General features: G+C 45.3%; 1 protein-coding gene across 1 annotated transcript; it reads left to right on the top strand.

Moving 5' to 3' along the window:
- Positions 1-8,430: 8,430 nt before the first annotated feature.
- LOC117554478 (ankyrin repeat and SOCS box protein 15-like) lies at positions 8,431-18,243 on the top strand. The gene is given in 10 exon segments (XM_034228929.1): positions 8,431-8,546; positions 8,658-8,710; positions 11,602-11,733; positions 13,667-13,704; positions 13,706-13,832; positions 14,757-15,027; positions 15,752-15,889; positions 16,370-16,895; positions 17,165-17,318; positions 17,923-18,243. Coding segments are annotated over 10 exon segments (1,719 nt in total). The 5' UTR covers positions 8,431-8,442; the 3' UTR covers positions 18,099-18,243.
- Positions 18,244-20,808: the final 2,565 nt, after the last annotated feature.

Below are 20,808 nucleotides of genomic sequence, written 5' to 3'. Positions count from 1 at the left end.
TGCAACGCCTTGCCATGCTACCCACAATGCAGTTCGGCGAAGTTAGAAAATATCCTACGTCACCCCATTCAAATGAATGGGCGAAGCGTTGAAAGCATTTTTTGACGCCTGTAGTGTAGACGGGCCGTAAGGCTATCGCTATTGGGTTAAGGACGAAGCAGGATGTAGTCTACGCCCCACTGGTTCCGTCCGTTACCAGAAGCACAGAAACACACCTACTCAATTAATAACCCATGTCCATTTCGCCGTGCGTAAATGGAGCATCACATTCCCAGGGAATATAGCATTACAAAATGAATATTTCTCCATCAGGGAACGAAGGTAGGCTTACTCGGGCTACCTGTCGTTTATAAAAAGTAGAGATCGAGTCTCACTTGTTTAGGAACGATCAAGAGAGGGAAACAAAAGGCTGCTCTCTATTGCCCCTTTCACACCAGCGCTTTTTCAGCTCCGGCTCGGAGCTGGAGCCTGAAAAGCGCCGGTTTTTCTTGTTCACACCTCAGCGGCGCCGGCTCTTAGCTCCGGAATCCGGTTCACTTCCAGCTCCAAAAAATGGTCGGTCTAGAGGCAAGAGCTTCGGAGCTAAGAGGTGGCGTCGCTTACGTCTCTCTTACGTCGAGGCGTGCAGGAAACTAAACCCACCTCCCCTGAACATGGGTCGACTGTCATGCCTGCCTACAAGCAGTAGTGCTTATAAACACACTTTATAAAGTCAGGCAACACTAACCAGGCTTCGTGTGATTCTGTTTATTTGTACCTTACTTTGACCATCCGTTCATTGTTATTGATCATTGTGGAGAGAGGCAGACGTTTTGTTTTGTATTATAGCAGCTATCGGATGGAATCAATACGTGGGCTGCACAGGTTGTCGTGTCCGACTATCACAAGTAGAATCATAATAAAAATACGCCGGTAAAATGTGCCTGTAGAAAACGGTTTATGCCACAATAGGATAGCAATAGCAAGTAGTCAGTTTAGCTTCGGTTGCTATGCTAACATCACCCATTTATACCAGAGAAACTTTTATAACAGCGTTGTGATACCAAACAGCGTCAATTCAGACTGACACACATTCACTTAGGCTAAGGGGAACTGGGGATATGTATCAGCTGCTTGTGTGAGTCGGACAGTGAATACTTTAGAGCGGCAGCAGCAGTCACAGTGTGAGCTAACCGGGAGCTAACGGAGGAGAATAAACTCCCGTGGAAGAGCAGCCAACACTGCAGCGGTCGGTAAATGCTGCAGAAACACATTAATAAACAATGAACCACGGCACTCTGGAGAAAAGCATAAGGTTGGAGAAGTCGTTATTCAATTTATTCTGGCTTCGTGTGATTAAAAGCAACACGATCATCGACCCGACGCAGTTCCCCGTTGTTGTTGTTGTTGTTGTTGTTGTTGTTGTTGTTGTTGTTGTGAGCGCCGTAACGCCGTTGGGGAGCAAATCAGCGATGTAAACGGTAACGTCATGACGCAGCAGCAGCAGCACCAGTCGGGTGCTGGGCGGTGTGAACAGAGCGGGAGCAGAAAAGGGAAACCGGAGCTGAACCAGAAAAGCTCTAGCTCGGAGCTAGAAAGGGAAAAGCGCTGGTGTGAAAGCCGCATAAGTGCCGACAGGCAGGAGAGAGGGCATGCAATTGAAAACCCCCGACATTACTCATTCTGGCAGGCTATTCAGTACTGAATGTGTCAGAGAGGAATGGGAGACATCCCTCAAATAAAAACGAATAAAAGAACAGGGTGAAGACCAAGATGCAGCATTGCAAATGTCTTCCACTGTCCTCCGTGCAACGCCGTATAAGTTGATATTCTCCTGGTGCTGTGCGCTTTAATGTTTTCCGGGGGATCCATATGTGTGCGCGCGCCCAGCACAACAGCCGTCTGGCTGTGTCCAGCAGCTGCGCTGGTCGTACACCTCCCTGACGATTTATGTAGGCTGCCGCCGTCTTGTTGTCTGTTCGAATCAACACATGATGATTCCACAGCAACGGGGCGAAGTGCTGGATTACGCATATGGCGAGTAATTCCAGCGTGTTTATATGAAGGGACATGTGAGGCCAGGGCCGTATCCAGGATTTCCTAAATACCGAGGTCCAAACATGCTAGGGGGGTATGGGGGATACCCCCTGAGATTTTTGGGATTTTCATGATCTAGTTAGGTGCTTTTTAAGTCCTGTGGGGGGTCACACATTGGATAATATATTGATTTCAAACCATGTCAGTGGGCTGACAATGTCAGCATCAATTATTTTTGAAAGTGTAATACATAAGAATCAGTTGATTGTTACTATTAATGATCTGGACATGCAGAAGAGGCTAAAATGATCACAACACATTGTCAACATTCATTTTCCATGTCTCTCTCCTTTCCATAACCTGCAGCCTCTCTTCCATCTTCTTTAGTCTCTCTGTCTTCTTCCTGTTCTTTACTCTCTCTGTCCTCTACTCTCTCTCTTTGTTCAATCTCTCCCTCGTTGTTCACTGTTTGCTCCTCCTCACTTGTCGCTCTCTTTTGTTTGATTCTCAAAAGAGAACAAAGATGTAATCAAATTGTGTTTTATACAATTGTATGTTATTATGACATCATAACTGCAATAAATGTATGCTGTTTAAAAATTATGCCTATTGTAAATGAAGACATTACATTACATTGCATTTAGCTGACGCTTTTATCCAAAGACTATTGTTATAGATGTATAGATAGATAGATGTATAGATAGATAGATGTATAGATAGATAGATGTATAGATAGATAGATGGGGTTATTAAGACTACATTCTTCTGTCCGACTGTACCTGCAGTTCCTCCCTGACTTCCATCACTTTCTCTCTCTGCCTGTCCTGTCTCTTCCGTACCAAAGCTGAGCTTCGACTGACGTAGTCTTTTCATTATATCTGAGTCAGTGTAAAAAGAAAACAATACAATGTTATATCTTCAATGTTTTACTCAAATTGAAATGAAAGAAAAGCATTACAACGTTTGTTAAAAGGTAATCCTTCTGACATTGGATGAATGTAATAAACTGTAGCTCTCTAGCTAGTTTATTCACGCAATTTAAACCAAAGTATAGCCTAGAGCTGCAATATAAGTTAGTGTGCATGTTGTCGGACGTCCACTGACTAACGTAGAGCGTTCACACAGGATCTGCTGGTCATATGATGTCCTGAGGAACAGAAACACAAGCAGCCCGCTGGACTCGGATCATCACTCCTCCGCTGCTCCGATACAAGTCCGGTCTGCGGTGGTTTGTTGATACATGTCGTCTTCTTCTGTTTGCTTTAATCGAGGCTACGTACTTATGCAGCGCCCCCATCGTCAGTAAATGGAAGTACTACAAAGAACCCTGTGTAGTTCAATTATTTCACAAGTTTTGTTATATACACAGCTCGAAAAAAATGACCGAGGTCCGGACCTCGGTGACCTCAATGGTAGATACGGCCATGAGGCGGCCACTGTCCCCCCACTGCCTGCGACATGCATGTTCCCCCCCACCCTGAGAGCGATGCGTCTGTAAACACCGAGGTGTGTGACGTCACTCTGCCGATGGGAACCCCCACGGACAGGACGTGGGGATTTTTCCAGTAGGTCAGATCTAAACCTACGGATAGAGGAATGCACACCCTGCGTCTCCTCTGACGCACGGGGTCGATGCGCAGGCGAATAAACCACCTCTGCTCTGAAGTCCTCATGTAAGGGAGACCCAGGGGAATCACCACGTGACCAGCTGACATCATGCCCAACAGCTGCATCACGGAAAGGGCTGTCACCACCCTGCCGGGTGTGACGCGCCTGAGGAGAGCTGTCAAATTCTCCACTCTCCGCTGTGAGAGTCGTGCTCTCATGCGGGCCGAGTTGAATTCCATTCCCAGATACATGATGATCTGGGAGGGAAGAGGACAGCTCTTCTCCCAATTGATTATGAAACCCAGGCTTGACAGGTGAGATACGAGTTGTACCGTCTGTAAAGCAGCTTCCTCTCTGGAGCGAGCCAGCAACAGCAGGTCGTCCAGAAAAAATAACACTCTCATCCCTCCTCTGCGTAGCGGCTCCAGCGCCGTCTCTACACACTTTGAAAAAGTGCGTGGAGCCAGGAATATCCGAACGTTAGTCGATTGAACTGGAATGAAAAACGCAGGAATTTCCTGTGTTTTGGGATGATGGTTATGTGGAAGTAAGCATCCTTCAGGTCTATGGAGGTGCACCAATCTCCCTGGTGAACACACTCCATTACCTGTTTGATTGTCAGCATGTGAAACGGTCTTTTCCGTATCACTCTGTTGAAAGCTGACAGATCTAGGATGGGTCTCATCCCCCCGGTCTTTTTCGGGATAAGAAAATAACGGGAGTAAAACCCCTGATTTTCTTCCCCTTGAGGAACCCTGGAGATTGCTCTCTTTAACAGGAGTTTCCTCAGCTCTGACTGGAGCGCAAGACACTGTTCTTGGGATGACAGAAGTGTTTCCTGAATCCCCTCGAACTGCGGGGGAGGGGGGGGGGGGGGTAGGGGGGTAAGGCAGAGAGTACCCTCTGCTGATCAGCCTGCTCATCCATCCGTCCATTAAACATAGCCGCCTCCACTCTGAGCATCGCTCTGAGAGCGGGCGTACCTGTTTTTGTTGTGCTGTGGTAGTCATGGTGACAAGCCATGCCGCCGTTGCTTGTGAAGCAACCCAAGAGGGGCCCCGTCCTAAAGGGCTGTGCAGGGGTCTCCACTGCATCACACACCGACTCTCATCCTGTCTCTGTTTAGGAAAAAGCTCGTAAACAGAACCCTAAGGCGGGTTTCCGCTCCAACTCGCGGAGGTGTGTGCAGTGCTTTTCACCTCGTGCGTAACAGCCGTGCTATAGGCTTAATACGACTGTGTGTAGGCACAACTGAGACAGAGGAAAAACCGCGCTGCTTGTTACCCGAAAGGATAGAAGCGGCCGATTTAAATGTCAAGCCCTGCTGTTTTATAACCCGACTGGTTAAATACCGCAGGCTTATACAGCGAGCCTAGCTGTTTGCTAACCGACAGATTAGAAACAGCTGGCTCAAACGGCGAGTCCCTCTGTCTATTAACCGACAGGTTAAAAACAGATGGATTATGCAACAAGTCCTGCTGCCTTTTAATCAATAGATTAATGGCAGCCGGCCTGACTAGTGTGGGGATACGTGAGACACAGTTGCTACAGACACACTGTTGAGATTTGAATAATTTTTATTAACAATTCTCTCTTCCCACATAACCCCCCCAAGAGTCATCTTCGGTTCTGCTTCCTCGAAGGTTCTCTCGGAGGAGCAGATCAGGAGCGGGGGTCTTCCTTCCCCTCCGACTCGTCGCCTGCAGATCCTGTCTCTGCGAGCGGAGACCTGGGACGGAGCCCCTGCAGCTGCCGAAGGGCGATTCTGACGCCGTTGCTGCTCTCGCCGCTGTCCGCGCTGCCCCCGTTGAGACTGTTGCGGGGGCTGCGGGTGCTGTCGTTGCTGCCGCTGCTGTTGCTAAGGACGTTTATCCTGAAGCCAGCTAGCGTGACGCCTTATGTCGTCTGCCTGCTCTGCCGCAGACTTCATAGTCTCCACCATGGTGTGGAACTGTGGTCTAAATAGTCCGTCCGGACTGATTGGAGCCTCCTGCAGATCCTTTCCTGCACCCTCCAGTATATTCCCCTGCTCTAGCCAGAGATACCGGTGGACCTGTGTCGCCCACGCCGCAATCCACGCCTGCGAGACTGCGCCTGCTGCGCACAGTGTAAGTGCAGTACTGGCCGCCTTACCTATCTCCTCAGCCTCCACTGAGGACATAGTCTTTGACTGCTCGGACATTTCCACCATGGAGTTTGACAGCAACGCTATATTGTTCGCCGCCGCTGACGCCTGAAACGCACACTGGTGCATTCGGTCCATCTGTCGGGCGACAAACCGATCTTTGGTGGCAGCCAGCATGGGTTGCCGTCCGGTAACCGTGCTGGCCTGCCTAGCCCCAAAGAACGCCGTGAGGTTCGGCTCTAGAGGAGGCACGGTCGGGAAACCTACATCCGTGAATCCCACCACTCTCGTGAGGGGCACGTATGTCCCTATTGGAGCCCTCATTGCTTCAGGGTCCGCCGCCGCCCCCTCCTGGTACTTCCTTATGGCCGGGAAGCGTGGCCAGACCGGGTCACTCCTGACCCTGTGTACCCGGGAGAACACCCCGGACATATCATCCGGAGGCGAGCTCTCCTGAGCTAGGGGAACGGGGAGATTTCTCCAGGCGGCCGCCTTGGATATAATCTCCGGAAGTTCCAGGAGAATCCCGCCAATCGACGGCAACGCCGTGGTGGCGGAGATAGGGATCACGGGATCATACACCGGACCTACACCGGGTCCCCTACTTGTCTCCTCCGTCCGGAGGGGAGAGATAATGGGGGAATCACCTGGTGATCCCTGAATGGAGGGGACGTAGTCGTCCGACTCGTGCCCGCCATTCGGATCCAGGAAGTCAAGGGCTTTGTCCCCGGAGTACTCCTCCTGGACGGGCCAATCGTCCTCGGCAGCTGCAGCAGCGAGAGCGTCCGCTCTCTGCTGTCTGAGGGCCACCGGGAGACGGGCACAATGCGAGCATGATACCCCGGGAGTGAGAGCAGCGTTCGCATGCTCTATTCCCAGGCAGGAATAGAGCATGCGAGTGCCTGTCAAAGCTCATAATGTAGCCCGACCCGCATACGAGGCAATCCCTGACACAACCTTGACTTTCCTGCCCAGTCTCCATCTTACCAGAAAAACAAAGCTTTTTAGGAGGAATGCTTGCTTTTTAGTAAGTAGCTCTTAAAATAACTTGTTTTTCCTGTCAATGCTTCTGCAACGGAGTGCTGAAGAAAAGTAGGAGTGGATTGTAGGGCCTACTTCCTATTTATACGGACGTGAGCCTGGAGGTGGGGCCCACGTCATAGCTGGGCGTGGAATAAGTCTGTCAGTGCTGCACACGTGCAGTGGGGATTACCCAATAGCGATAGCCTTAGAGGGCGAAGCCTTATACGATATAGAACTCTCTCCCCCGTGAACACAGTCGTCGTCGTTGTCAACAACAACAACAAGGATCTCACAAAGACTAACAGGAAAAGCAGAACCTAAATGCACACAGGACTAATGAAACAAACAAGACACAGGAGAAAACACGGGGGCACCAGGTGAACACAATCGGGTAATCAGGCAGGAGGGAACACAGACAGAAAGCAACAGAAGAGACGGGGGTTGAACACTTTTCAAACTAAAACAGGAAACCAAAAAACAGATCTACACAGGAAACACATAAAACAGACAGATCGTGACAGCGTTAGCATGAATTCATCTGCAGAAAAGCGCTGGTTTGGGATTTAAAACACATTTTTAGCCAGATGATTGTGTCAGATTTAGGATTGTGCTTCTGTTGAGTCGAGGTGTGAAGAAGTTGTTAAGGAGCTTTTTTAAACATTGTTAAAACACCTGCTGGTCTGCATTCTCTGCTGCATGTTTTACCGCCATTGTTGGTGTTTTTTAGCGTTAGAATAAATGAATGTGCAGAAATGTGCCGGTGTCAGGTTTCAAGATTTTGTCAGATTTAGTAGGCCTATTTTTATTTTGGATTTGTTCACGGGGAATCTTATTGTTGTTAAAACACCTGCAGATCTGCAATATGCTGTTTTTATTTCGCATTGGCATGAATCAATCTGCAGAAATGTGCCGGCAATTGATTTGAAATACAATATACCTCTACTACGCACTTCTTTGTTTTACGCAGCTTTATTTTCTAAATATTTTCCCTTTAAGTCTCTTGGAAAGAACTGGGATTCATAATTTGGTAAACAGTAAAAATCTAAATGTCAAAAAGGCTATTTTCTTTACAACAGTTTTATTGGAAACTTTATTCTTCAATTACAGTAGGTTCAGTAATGTGCTTGCCTCTGTATAACAGTCACCTAAATGCATGCCCATGTGCTCTGACTAAAAGGCTCTCTAGCAACTATTTGAATGAATGAATCGGATGATTATCAAATTAACACCGTCTCATTTGTCGCTATTTTTAACAGCATTTCCTGGAAAGTTCCTTGGATTAAATTGCAGAACTGTCAGCTTTCCCTTTTGTTGTTGTTGACACTGTGCACAAACAGTTGTTCCATGATCATTATTAAGGACATGATTTGGTCTTGGATAGTTTTAAGGCAAATCATTTGGTGGACTGTTTTCTTGGATAGCTGTGTTGCTTTTAATATGTTCCACATAGTAATCCCACTGCATGTAGATCTAGAAAACACATTCAGAAAACCAGGGAAAGGCAAAGAATCACCTTGTTTAAGACCAAATATGTTAAAGAGGCCCTGTTGTGCTTTCCTGTAGTGTGCTTCAGAGGTTTGTGTGCACATAAATGCTCTGCAGAGGCTCCCTGTGTTCCCTCTGGAGGAGTCTGATGTTTATCAACCAGTGTGTCTCCTCCCTGCAGAGCGATGAACACTGATGAAGAATATGGTGAAGAGGGGCTCAGTGACTGCATCCTCCAGCTCAGTATTCAAGACTCCTGCCAGGAGGCCTTTCTGAAATCTGCAGCAAGGTATGAAACACACATCAACATTTCACCATCCGTCCCAAAAAATACATACAAAATTATAATTTGATCAAACCCAGCTGACTTCCCTTTGCATCGTCTGCTCCTCACTGTTAGTTTAGAAGCACCGACGGATGAGAACCTGAGAGTCCTGGCTGCCATCGAGCAAGGTGGGTTGGGCATCACGGAGGTGGGAAGGAGTGGAGTACAAATACTTAGTTACTGTACCTATTATACCTGTACTTTCTACTTCTTACACTTTGAACCCAAATACCTGTACCTTCTACTTCTTACATTTTGAACCCAAATACCTGTACTTTCTACTTCTTACACTTTGAACCCAAATACCTGTACCTTCTACTTCTTACATGTTGAACCCAAACACCTGTACTTTCTACTTCTTACACTTTGAACCCAAATACCTGTACTTTCTACTTCTTACATGTTGAACACAAATACCTGTACTTTCTACTTCTTACACTTTGAACCCAAATACCTGTACTTTATACTTCTTACATGTTGAACACAAATACCTGTACTTTCTACTTCTTACATGTTGAACTCAAATACCTGTACTTTCTACTTCTTACATGTTGAACCCAAATACCTGTACTTTCTACTTCTTACATGTTGAACTCAAATACCTGTACTTTCTACTTCTCACATGTTGAACCCAAATACATGTACTTTCTACTTCTTACATGTTGAACTCAAATACCTGTACTTTCTACTTCTTACATGTTGAACTCAAATACCTGTACTTTCTACTTCTTACACTTTGAACTCAAATACCTGTACTTTCTACTTCTTACATGTTGAACCCAAATACCTGTACTTTCTACTTCTTACATGTTGAACTCAAATACCTGTACTTTCTACTTCTTACATGTTGAACTCAAATACCTGTACTTTCTACTTCTTACATGTTGAACTCAAATACCTGTACTTTCTACTTCTTACATGTTGAACTCAAATACCTGTACTTTCTACTTCTTACATGTTGAACTCAAATACTTGTACTTTCTACTTCTTACATGTTGAACACAAATACCTGTACTTTCTACTTCTCTCATTTTCCAAACAGCTGGTTCCTTTAGTCTGAATGTGTGTTTGATGCGTGATCATTATTCTTTAGAGTCATTGCGTGCCTATTGATTTGAACACGATCCGTGTATCCATCATTTCCTGGTCTTCTCTAAAGAAGAGGGACCAATGGAAACGTTGTCATGTTGCCGTTGTTCAGCATGGAAACATTCCTTAGCTAACAATGACATTATTGTTCTATTAATATAAAGGGAGGTCAGGTACTCTTTCAAACAGCTGCTAGTTATGGGTACTTTTTGGACCTATCATGCTATATTGGAAACATATATTGTAGGGCCATACCTATATAAAACATGTCTGTGAAGTTTTTTTTTCAAAATACCAAACAGATCACCCATTGTAGCCATGCCTCATGCTGCTCATACCCCTCTTTTGAAGCCCTGTTAGAGAAACGCAGATTCTGGGTCCTTAGCTTGAAAAAAAAAAAAGAGGAGGAGGCGGAGCTAATGCCTGATCAGAATTCTACCGGAGATAAAGTTAAATGCTGCTGTGATAAAACGCCATCCTGTTTAAACCACGTCAAAGATTATTTCTGAAACAGTATGGAGCTCAAATGCTTTTTCTCTCTCAGGTTTATCACAAGGTGAGTTCCTTTTTATTTCCTGCTTTTTAAACACATGTGCTCTCCAGTACAGGTTAGCTCTGAGTGTTAGCGAGGCTAATGTAAACAAAGACGTCCACAACACGTCAGGCATTGTTTCTGATAGCAACTTTCTGTGGGTCCTCCGACGTCACCACGGATGGACACGTCAGTTCGGATGGGAATCTGTATCCGCTCGTTGTACACCCGTTTGTAAAAGATTTGGGTTTGGAGGAAAAGAGAGAGGGTTTTATTTTCTGACGCTGCGTGAGTTCCCCGACGCACCGGGGACACATGTTGATGTAGAAAAGACATCACAAAGTGCATTTTGCATGATAGGTCCCCTTTAAGTACATTTCAAAGCCCATACTTCTTTACTTTTACTTGAGTAAAGAAGTTTAGTCAGTACTTCTACTTTTACCAGAGTATTTTTAAACTTCTACTTGAGTAAAGGATGTGTGTACTTTTGCCATCTCTAGGCATCACACAGGGAAATACCTCCAGCGTTACACACTGTTGTGTTTGGTCCGCTGGTCACAGGGCGAGCAGCTGTAGGGAGGACTGCCAGGCATCAGGAGGCTGGCAGGGCGACAACATAACTGCGAGAGGGAGATACATAAACAGAGAGGCGAGAGAGGAAAGGTGGAAAAGCATCTGTTGATTGGTAGAAAACAGGAAATGTACACAGTAATCTCACAGTCTCCTTAGTACACTGCAGGTCATACACTTTGTCAATTTAGGCCGTGTATGGTGACTAAAATCACACGGCTGCCCTCACTGGAAGTGACGATAGCTCCAAACGAGCAAATCATTACAGAGTCAGAATCAGAATCCCTTTATTCGTCTCACAGAGGGAGAATGTGCATTTGTTATAGCAAGAAAAGAGCCAAAGACAGCTCAATGTTACCAAGAAGCATGCATTAAAAAAGAAAATGTACACAATTTACAAAATACACATCCCGTAACAGAGTGCTAGACCAATACAGTTATGCTGGCTTCTGTTCGACACCAGTTTAGTGGTATGTATATTATTAACACATGTATAACTATTATTTATATAGTGCTGTGTTCACCAGAGCAAACACAACCACAGCTGGCTGAGAGTAGGCCGTCGTTGAGTGTGAGAATGATCGGAGGATGTATAAAGAAAACGTTGTTAAACCACTGTGTTTTGTTATTTTATTGTATTGTCTGTACTGTTCTTTTAATACATCAGGGATCATGTTGGAAACAAGAGTTCACACTTTGTTATTCCTTGAATTGCTTTGTTTTGTTCTCTATATCCATGTCAGGAGCAGTAAGGCAACACAGGAGTGGTTTAAAGAAACTAGGTTTTCAATTAACACATTCTACCTGTGCTGTTGCCGTGGTGACCAGGTGAGGTGTTGATGCTCAGAGGAATGCTGAGACACGTCTGTGCCTTCAGAGAGTCGGACGCTCGCGGCTGGCTTCCCGTCCATCGAGCCGCGATGCAGCCGGACCCCGAGGTTCTGCACACCGTCCTAAAATGTAGGTACATTTCTTCAGTATATGGGCATTTCATTCAATATCAAAGGGTGGGGGGAGGGACCTTTGGGATTTAGCCTCTGCACACGACAGGAAAGGGAAAACCAAAAAAAGGATGATACAGTCGAGCCTTTTTAATCCATTTGTTTTTTTAACAGCAAACAAAGGGGCTCCTAACTTCATTTTATATGGGACTTGTGGTCATTTTCACATTGAAACTTGTATTTTCAGGTCTTTTTAGGACATTTTGAAACACTTAATGCTAAAAAAAAACCTACATTTTCTCTGTTTTACTGAATATACCTGTTTGTATGTACTCTCTGTCTAAAACACCTCTTTTAGTTTCTGTCTCTTTGTGACCGCCTGCTGAAAAACCCAAATATAGCCAAATCTAAATTGCTTGTCGAATTGCATGTTTAGACAAAACCAGAATGCCTGGGTTATCTTATTTCACAGTCTGTGGGTTGGTAGGCACTCCAAACACATGTGCACAAGCACTGAAGGAAGTGTTTTTTTCACATTATAACCCCCTTTTAATACTATTTCTGAATTCTTCTTCTCGGCTGTCAATGATATGGTCAGCTGAACTGGAAAATCAGAAATCTAAAAGCAATTTCCTTAAAGCATATTGCTGATCACTTTGGGGAAGCAGAGCAGCAGCGGGATTATCAGAGATGGTTTGCTGGAAACACGGAGACTGAACCAAGCAGTGAATGTGCTGTAATAACTCAAAGGGGGAAAAGCTCCGTCGAGCCTCAGAGCTTCTCAAGTTTGAAAAGTGACTAGTAACTTTAATTACTATTTTGCAAAGACACCCTCTTTGTATCTCTGTATTCCTCTGAAACATATTTTATTATAACCCAGTTAAACTGGGACAGGTTCTGTTTAGCAGCTAAATTAATCAGATGCTAAGTGACACATCAATCCAGACAGACTTGGGTGACTTAATATGACCTCCTGACACATTTCACGGGAGGAGATGACATCGATAATCTTTTTAAAACGTTGACGTGAAGTCATGTGATCATAGTTTTCTAATAAATGGTGCTAATATGTAGAGATGATCCTGCTGAACAAAACGTGTACGTAAGTATCCTAAACGTTTGTTTGCCACTGATATTATTTGCTGTAATAATCCAAAATCCAATGGCAAAATCGTACTGACGTTTTGTTAGAAAAATCTCTCTGGTCCCCGGCTTGAGCTTCAACCTCAGGATCCACGTATCTGTGATCCTCTCCAGAATGGAAGGAGTCATCACATACAGAGCATCAACTAGTTCCTGAACAGTGTCCTTCACATGCTGATATCCAAGAGAGGGAGTTACACAGTCACAAGATGGAGGAATAGAAAGCAGTATTCAATGTTTACTTCAGATTAGCTCCACGTCAGAAATGAGCATGCTTGATGTCTGTCTCCATAGAGGCTGAATCATCATGTTAATCACATAGCTATCATATGCCTCAAACAGTCCTGATGCTCTTCTAGGTAATCACACATCCTGTCATGTTCACAGCTACAGTTGGGATACCTTTGTTAGCATGCTACTCTCAGATTGGAAGAGGACATTCAATGTTTCCCCAGCACGTTTTGTCAAGGAAGTCAGGAGGATGCTAATTTCTGGTTCGGCCAACAAAAATCCTCATCGCTGCACGACTCTGTTGCAGAAGATGAAGCATCAGGTCGCATTAGGGTTGAATGTAAATATAGGGAAGACACAAAACTACGAAATGATGCTGCCTATCGTCATCCAGCACATGTTGACCATTGACGACATCGACCTGTGCGTGTGTGCGTGTGCGTGTGTGTGTGTGTGTGTGTGTGTGTGTGTGTGTGTGTGTGTGTGTGTGTGTGTGTGTGTGTGTGTGTGTGTGTGTGTGTGTGTGTGTGTGTGTGTGTGTGTGTGTGTGTGTGTGTGTGTTGTGTGTGGTGTGTCAGTGACAGCTCAGGGACTCAGCCTGGAGGAGAGGACGGCGGGGGGGGGGGGAGACGGCGCTGACTCTGGCAGTGACAGCCGGGCTGGTGCAGAACGTGAAGAACCTTCTGGAGCACGGTGCATCACCTCACAACACCAACACCAGGAACGAGTCCCCGCTGCTGCTGGGTAACACGGGGGGGGGGGGGGGGCAAGGATAATAAGACTAATGGTGTGAATAATTTAATAATGTTATCTGAAAATAAACACATTATAAAACCATAGGCTGCGGTTAGGTGATCTTGACTGGGGTCCCCCAAGACCCCGATACATTGGAAATCAAAGAAAATCGTTTATCAAAGCACAGAAGAATAATATAAAGTCATTTGGAGCAAATTAACTGACTGCTTGCTTGGTTGATTGGTTGATTGGTTGATTGGTTGATTGGTTGCCTGGTTGATTGGTTGATTGGTTGCCTGGTTGATTGGTTGCCTGGTTGATTGGTTGATTGGTTGCCTGGTTGATTGGTTGATTGAAAACATAGGATAAATATGTGAAAATAACAAAAAGTAGACCTCTGGGGTTTGTTGGTTGCTAAGTCGAGGGACAATTGGGGATCTTTGTTATTGGAAAACATCTTTGCCACCAATGGTGTTAATTCAAAAAGTTGTCCTGAGGGTAGTGCCAGAGTAACGGCTATGTTGATGTAAAGAAGGTGCCAGAAAACATTGGAAAAAGAGTTCAAAGAGGCTAAAAAGCGCCGTACGATGGAAGTTGGCGATTATTCTCCGCATGTCCCTCAACTTTTGCACTACACATTATCAGGTTCATTGTTACAATTAAAACCATTTTATAAATTCAAAAAGTAATCCCAGTCTTGCTAAACCTTAAAAACACACATTTCTATATTTAGTTTAGTTGAGTTTATTTGTTTATAGTATCGTGGACAGTCCCCATTGATCGACTGTCAAAAAAAAGCAGTAAATAGCCAACATTGCTCATTTCCAGCTGTTGTCCCCAGCCAGATGATAATAGACACCTTTTTAAAATCACAATACATCAACAGCATTAGTTAAAAGTTATTTGGAAATAAAAATGTTCCTTCCTTCACAGCGGTGAAGGCCGCCTCTCTGGAGATCACGCAGCTGCTGGTGGCTCACGACACCTGGGTGGAGCAGGTGTGCAGGAAGCAATGGACCGCGATGCACGAGGCGGCCAAGGTGGGAAACGTGGACATCCTGATGCTGCTGCTGAGGAACGGAGGCCAGGTCAACCAGAAGGACGTGTCGGGGGGGACGCCGCTCGCCGTGGCTGCAGAGCATTCCCACTACCACATCATCGAGATTCTGCTGAACTGTGGTCAGTCTGAAGAGCTTAACGGCAGGTTTAGAGACCGTGGGAAGACAGTTCATTCAACATGGGTAGATATGGGAATATTGAAATTACAGACTGTCTTTTAGTACTTGTTAGCATTAGCCAAAACCTTTGATCAGGACTCCAAAGTTGTTAAATACTGATGATTGGGAAGTTCTCACGGTTTCCTATACCCACGCACTAATGCATCTTTAGTATGTGGTTAAGAAGAACCAGGCTTTAGGATAACGATGTAACAATGTAAACGTATTAATGTCGTTAATGTACGCCAAAAGGAACGGATGTTAATAAAGGAGGAGTTTGCTCAGGCGTGCCAAACAATTTCAAAGTTGATTTACAGTATCTAATGGAATTAATACCAGTTTCTTAACAAACACCAATGCTACTCAAAGTTATTTATTTTTTCCGCTGAAAACACAATCTTTAGCTGAATGAATCCAGTACTGCAGTTGCTTTATCCTAACATTGTTGAGCAAGTAAACCTACATTCGTTATGCCACCAAACTGACATTGTCGAAGGACCAAATGCACTGTAGTTTGAAGGGTAGGGCCACTGATTAATCTACTTGACGAGTTGGCAGTGAGAATGTTATCGACAGCAATGATTACACTTGCACAAATGAACTTAACTCCCCCCCTACACATCTGAAGACACTGAGTTTCTTTTGTACAAAGGTCCAATCTCCTCTTGTTGCAGTGTAGCAGCGTGAACGCTCAGGGCCTGTAATGGTGAGAGGTATCCTGCTGGACGCGTCCGGATCAGGAAACACCGCCTGCATTCAGCTGCTGCTCGACAACGGAGCCGACCCCAACCTGCCCAGCGCCACCGGACACCTGCCGCTCCACAAGGCCGCGTTCAACGGACACTTCGAGTGAGCTTCTTTGTTGGGGAAATATTTTCCTAGGCCCATAACTTTGACCCAGTTTATCAGTTTGTGCTGCCCTCGCTGAGCACAGTCCTGCAACCTTGAACTGCTCTCTGTGTTTCGTCTCCCTGTTCCTGCCTGTTGGCGTCAGCTGATAGAGGTGTTATGGTTTATCTTGTTATGCAGCATGTTGATTCTTCTCTCAGAACTGGCTAAACACATGGGTCTGGGGTAGAGATCTTCAGAAGTGGTTTGGCAGCAGCTGTGTCACCTCGTGGCTCAGCTCATGTCTTGTGAATTCTCCGGCCGAAGCTCCAAATAAACCATCAGTGTTTGCCATCAAAGTTCCTGCTCTCTCCGAGTCTCTCTGAGCCTCGTCTCCATTGCTTCAGAAGTTTCCATCACATTCTTCTGAAGCAGCTTTAAGTGGACGTCAGTGAGAGTTGATCACAGCAGAACATTTAACTGCTTGTGTTTTCCCCACAGTGCTCTCAAGATGCTGATTCCTCTGACCACCAAGAAGGCGATCAAAGCGGCGGGTCAGAGTCCGGTCCACTCGGCGTCAGAGGGAGGTCAGAGCCGCTGCCTGAAGCACCTGCTGGCCTGTGGCTTCGACGTGAACTACCGCATGAACGCCAGAAACTCAGAGAACTACAGCGACATGAGGAGGAGCGCCTTGTACTTCGCCGTCTCAAACGGGGACGTGGAGTGCTCTAAAATCCTGCTGGCGGCCGGAGCGAAGACGGACCTGGACCCTCTGTGCTGCCTCCTGGTGGCGGTCAGGTCGGGGCGCTACGACATCGTGAAGCTGCTGCTGGCGGCTAAAGCGGACGTGAACTGTTACTTCACGGTGCTGAACGACACGGTGTTTCCCACGGCGCTGCAGTACTGCCTGAAGGACGAGGTGATGATGAGGCTGCTGCTCAACAACGGATACAAGGTGGAGCGCTGCTTTCACTGCCACCATGATGACGATGTCCGTGAAGCCAATGAAGGGCAGGGGAAGATTCCAGTAAGTGACATCAGCTAGGTTCGAAAATTAATCTACGTAGTTTATATTACTTACGTCATTTGGTTAGCCTTCTTTTCAGATACGTAACTTAAAGTACGCAACAAGGTAACTATTTTAACCCAAATGACAATATTTAATGAATAATGAAAACGTTGCCAATAATCCAAGCAAAAGTCCAGTAAGTGACATCAGTTAGAAAAAGGGGGGGAAACTGGAAAGTGTTCTAGAGAAGACATTGTTGACCTTGTGATTGTCCGTTCTCTCTGCAGTTCTGTGAGTTCATGAGCCTCTGCTGCGTCATGCATCTGTCCGGCACGGTGGTCCGGACTCTGCTCGACTACGTCAACCACGTCCAGATCTGCTCCAAACTCAGGCTGCTCCTGAAGAAACAGAGAGAGTGGCCCGACATCTGCGACATCCTCAGTGAGTTCATTCAAGATTATTATCAGGCTGGAGGCAAGGTGCAAAACCTTACCTGAGATAAAGACTCATCAATAACAAGAAATATCACTTTAAACGAGGCCCTTTAATTGTTTTGGGGGTTTCCCTCTCCTTTGATGTGTTCTATAGGTTTTAGTGCATGTAAATGGTCTGCAAAGGCTAAAATCCCTGTGTTGTCCGGGATTTTCTCTCCCACATATCCCCCCCTCCCCCTGCCTGAAACGCCTCCATTGGACTCCTTTGTTTACTTATAGTAACATCATCATGTAACTCTTTCGCTTCTATTACTCCAACTCATCGTACGTGATAGGCAAGGGGCGGGACATCTCTAAGTGGTTGACCAATCACAACAGAGCCAGCCAGCTAACCAATCAGAGAAGGTTTCAGACAGAGGGTGAAAAGAGAAAAATATAGAGCTTTCTGAACATTAAAGCATGGAGACATGTACCAGAAGAGACATTGAATACTAATGTGAACCTGAAAATGAGCTGAATATGTTTGGTATCTTTCCTGCACAAGTTCTGTGTTTTATGGAAGAATGAATTAACAAAGTAAAACCCATTTATTTTTTTACCTTGCCCTCCAGACAGCCCTCGTTCCCTGCGGCACCTCTGCAGACTGGAGATCCGGAGGCGTCTGACCCTGAAGAGACTCAACAAACCTGAAGTCATGGACTCGCACATTTTCCCCCCCAGACTGAAACACTTCATACTGTACCAGGAGCTCGACCTCTACAGCCAGGACCTCGAACGCATCATATGAACACATTATGGATTTCCTCTGCTAGATTCCTGCATATTTTAAAAGGACGTTTCTGTTTTTTAAGCTTTGTTATTTCTGGTTTTTATAAGCACAATTTTGTAAACAAAATACTGGTTTGATTTTCATGTACATTTATAGAAGGGTGTAGCATGGGACAAAGAAGAACCCATAACATTTTGGAGTGGATTCAAATCACATGATTTTTGAGGTGAAAAGCTGGAGTAAGGCTATAAAGGAACTAAAGCACGGTCACATGACTTCACGTCACCACCGCTAAGCTAAAGGCGGCTAATGTTGGGCTATAAACAGGGCCGTGGGAAGTAGGGGTGCTGAGGGTGCTGCAGCACCCCCTGGTGGAGGACAGGGGATCTGCACTTCCACAAGATTAAACAGGTTTGAAATAATTTCAATGTATACTATAGGACAGTAAACCAAAAATATTGTTTAAAACTGGAGATATTAAAAAATATGCATAAATAAATGTTAACTAGGTAAAATAAGATATAAACCACAAAAATAAAACAAGTTAGCCTACATTTATTTATTATTGGCTATGGTAGGTTATCGGTTATGTTCACATACTTATTTGATTAATAAAATGCAAACCGATCTTTTTCACATGGGTGTTTTAGAGTTGTACCCCCTAGATCAGTCTCTAGTAATTGGGCGCTCAAAGTGCACCAGATTGAAGTATTTTACTTTAAAATCTTCGCGGGGGGAACCCCCGGACCCCCTTAGAGGATGTGAAGTCCACCCCTCAATTAAAACATGTTCATACAATACTAAATACATTTGAAGCCTTTTTATATAAGCTGTCCACCATGTCAATATGTTTCTCTTTTTCTAGTGTATTGGTCTTTTGTAGAGGTTTTTCATTGCCAGCTAAAATGCAGCAAATTGGTCAGAACCAGCCCTGGTGTCATCCCCACAGCGCCCCCCATTTGAAACATGTTCCCACAGCTATGGCTATAAAGAAACTACAGCACGGTCACATGACTTCACGTCACCACCGCTAAGCTAAAGGTGGCTAATGTTAAGCTATAAAGGAACTACAGCACGGTCACATGACTTCACGTCACCACCGCTAAGCTATAGGTGGCTAATGTTGGGCTATAAAGAAACTACAGCACGGTCACATGACTTCACGTCACCACCGCTAAGCTAAAGGTGGCTAATGTTGGGCTATAAAGAAACTACAGCATGGTCACATGACTTCACGTCACCACCGCTAAGCTAAAGGAGGCTAATGTTGGGCTATAAAGGAACTACAGCACGGTCACATGACTTCACGTCACCACCGCTAAGCTAAAGGTGGCTAATGTTGGGCTATAAAGGAACTACAGCACGGTCACATGACTTCACGTCACCACCGCTAAGCTAAAGGAGGCTAATGTTGGGCTATAAAGAACTACAGCACGGTCACATGACTTCACGTCACCACCGCTAAGCTAAAGGAGGCTAATGTTGGGCTATAAAGGAACTACAGCATGGTCACATGACTTCACGTTACCACCGCTAAGCTAAAGGTGGCTAATGTTGGGCTATAAAGGAACTACAGCACGGTCACATGACTTCACGTCACCACCGCTAAGCTAAAGGAGGCTAATGTTGGGCTATAAAGGAACTACAGCACGGTCACATGACTTCACGTCACCACCGCTAAGCTAAAGGTGGCTAATGTTGGGCTATAAAGGAACTACAGCACGGTCACATGACTTCACGTCACCACCGCTAAGCTAAAGGCGGCTAATGTTGGGCTATAAAGGAACTACAGCACGGTCACATGACTTCACGTCACCACCGCTAAGCTAAAGGTGGCTAATGTTGGGCTATAAAGAAACTACAGCATGGTCACATGACTTCACGTCACCACCGCTAAGCTAAAGGCGGCTAATGTTGGGCTATAAAGAAACTACAGCACGGTCACATGACTTCACGTCACCACCGCTAAGCTAAAGGCGGCTAATGTTGGGCTATAAAGAAACTACAGCACGATCACATGACTTCACGTCACCACCGCTAAGCTAAAGGCGGCTAATGTTGGGCTATAAAGAAACTACAGCATGGTCACATGACTTCATGTCAACATTTTAATATTGGTGTTTCAGAAAACTGCTCTTTTGCTGCTACATTGTGATTAAAATGATAAAATATACAAGATCTTGCTTTATGTGTTGAGGCCAGGAAGTAGCAGTATGTTTTGGAGCTTAAATAATTGGTAGTAAATAGACATGAAAAAAAGTGCAAAAAAAGCACTTTAAAATGCTAATCAAAGCCGCAGCTGGAGATCAGGTTAAAAGTAATTTCCCTCTTGAAGCCTCTTCAATACTTCAGCAGGTTGTCATCGACTTGTTTTTTAACGGTGTTTTGAGCACACGGCGGATCATAATGACACAATAAATATTCATACAGCAGACCACTTCATTATTGTTTATCATTAGCTGTGGGAAATGTGCAGAGCGACATTACACTCCATTAGGTGCTGCTGAACGGCCTGCATGTTAAATACACTGGAACAGGTGACACCTATAAATAGTGTTGTGGAGTGTGTGTGTGTGTGTGTGTGTGTGTGTGTGTGTGTGTGTGTGTGTGTGTGTGTGTGTGTGTGTGAGGACTTCGGCCATGACAGAAACACTGTGCTGCTGCTGCTGCTTCGTCCTTTGACTCGAACACTGACACATTTATCAGGTGAGACTGATTCAGTGCAGTT

The sequence above is a fragment of the Gymnodraco acuticeps genome, unplaced genomic scaffold (assembly GCF_902827175.1).
Source record: "Gymnodraco acuticeps unplaced genomic scaffold, fGymAcu1.1, whole genome shotgun sequence".
Classification (NCBI taxonomy): Eukaryota; Metazoa; Chordata; class Actinopteri; order Perciformes; family Bathydraconidae; genus Gymnodraco; species Gymnodraco acuticeps.
Note: the sequence above shows the minus strand (reverse complement) of the source record. Positions and strands in the feature narration are given on the sequence as shown.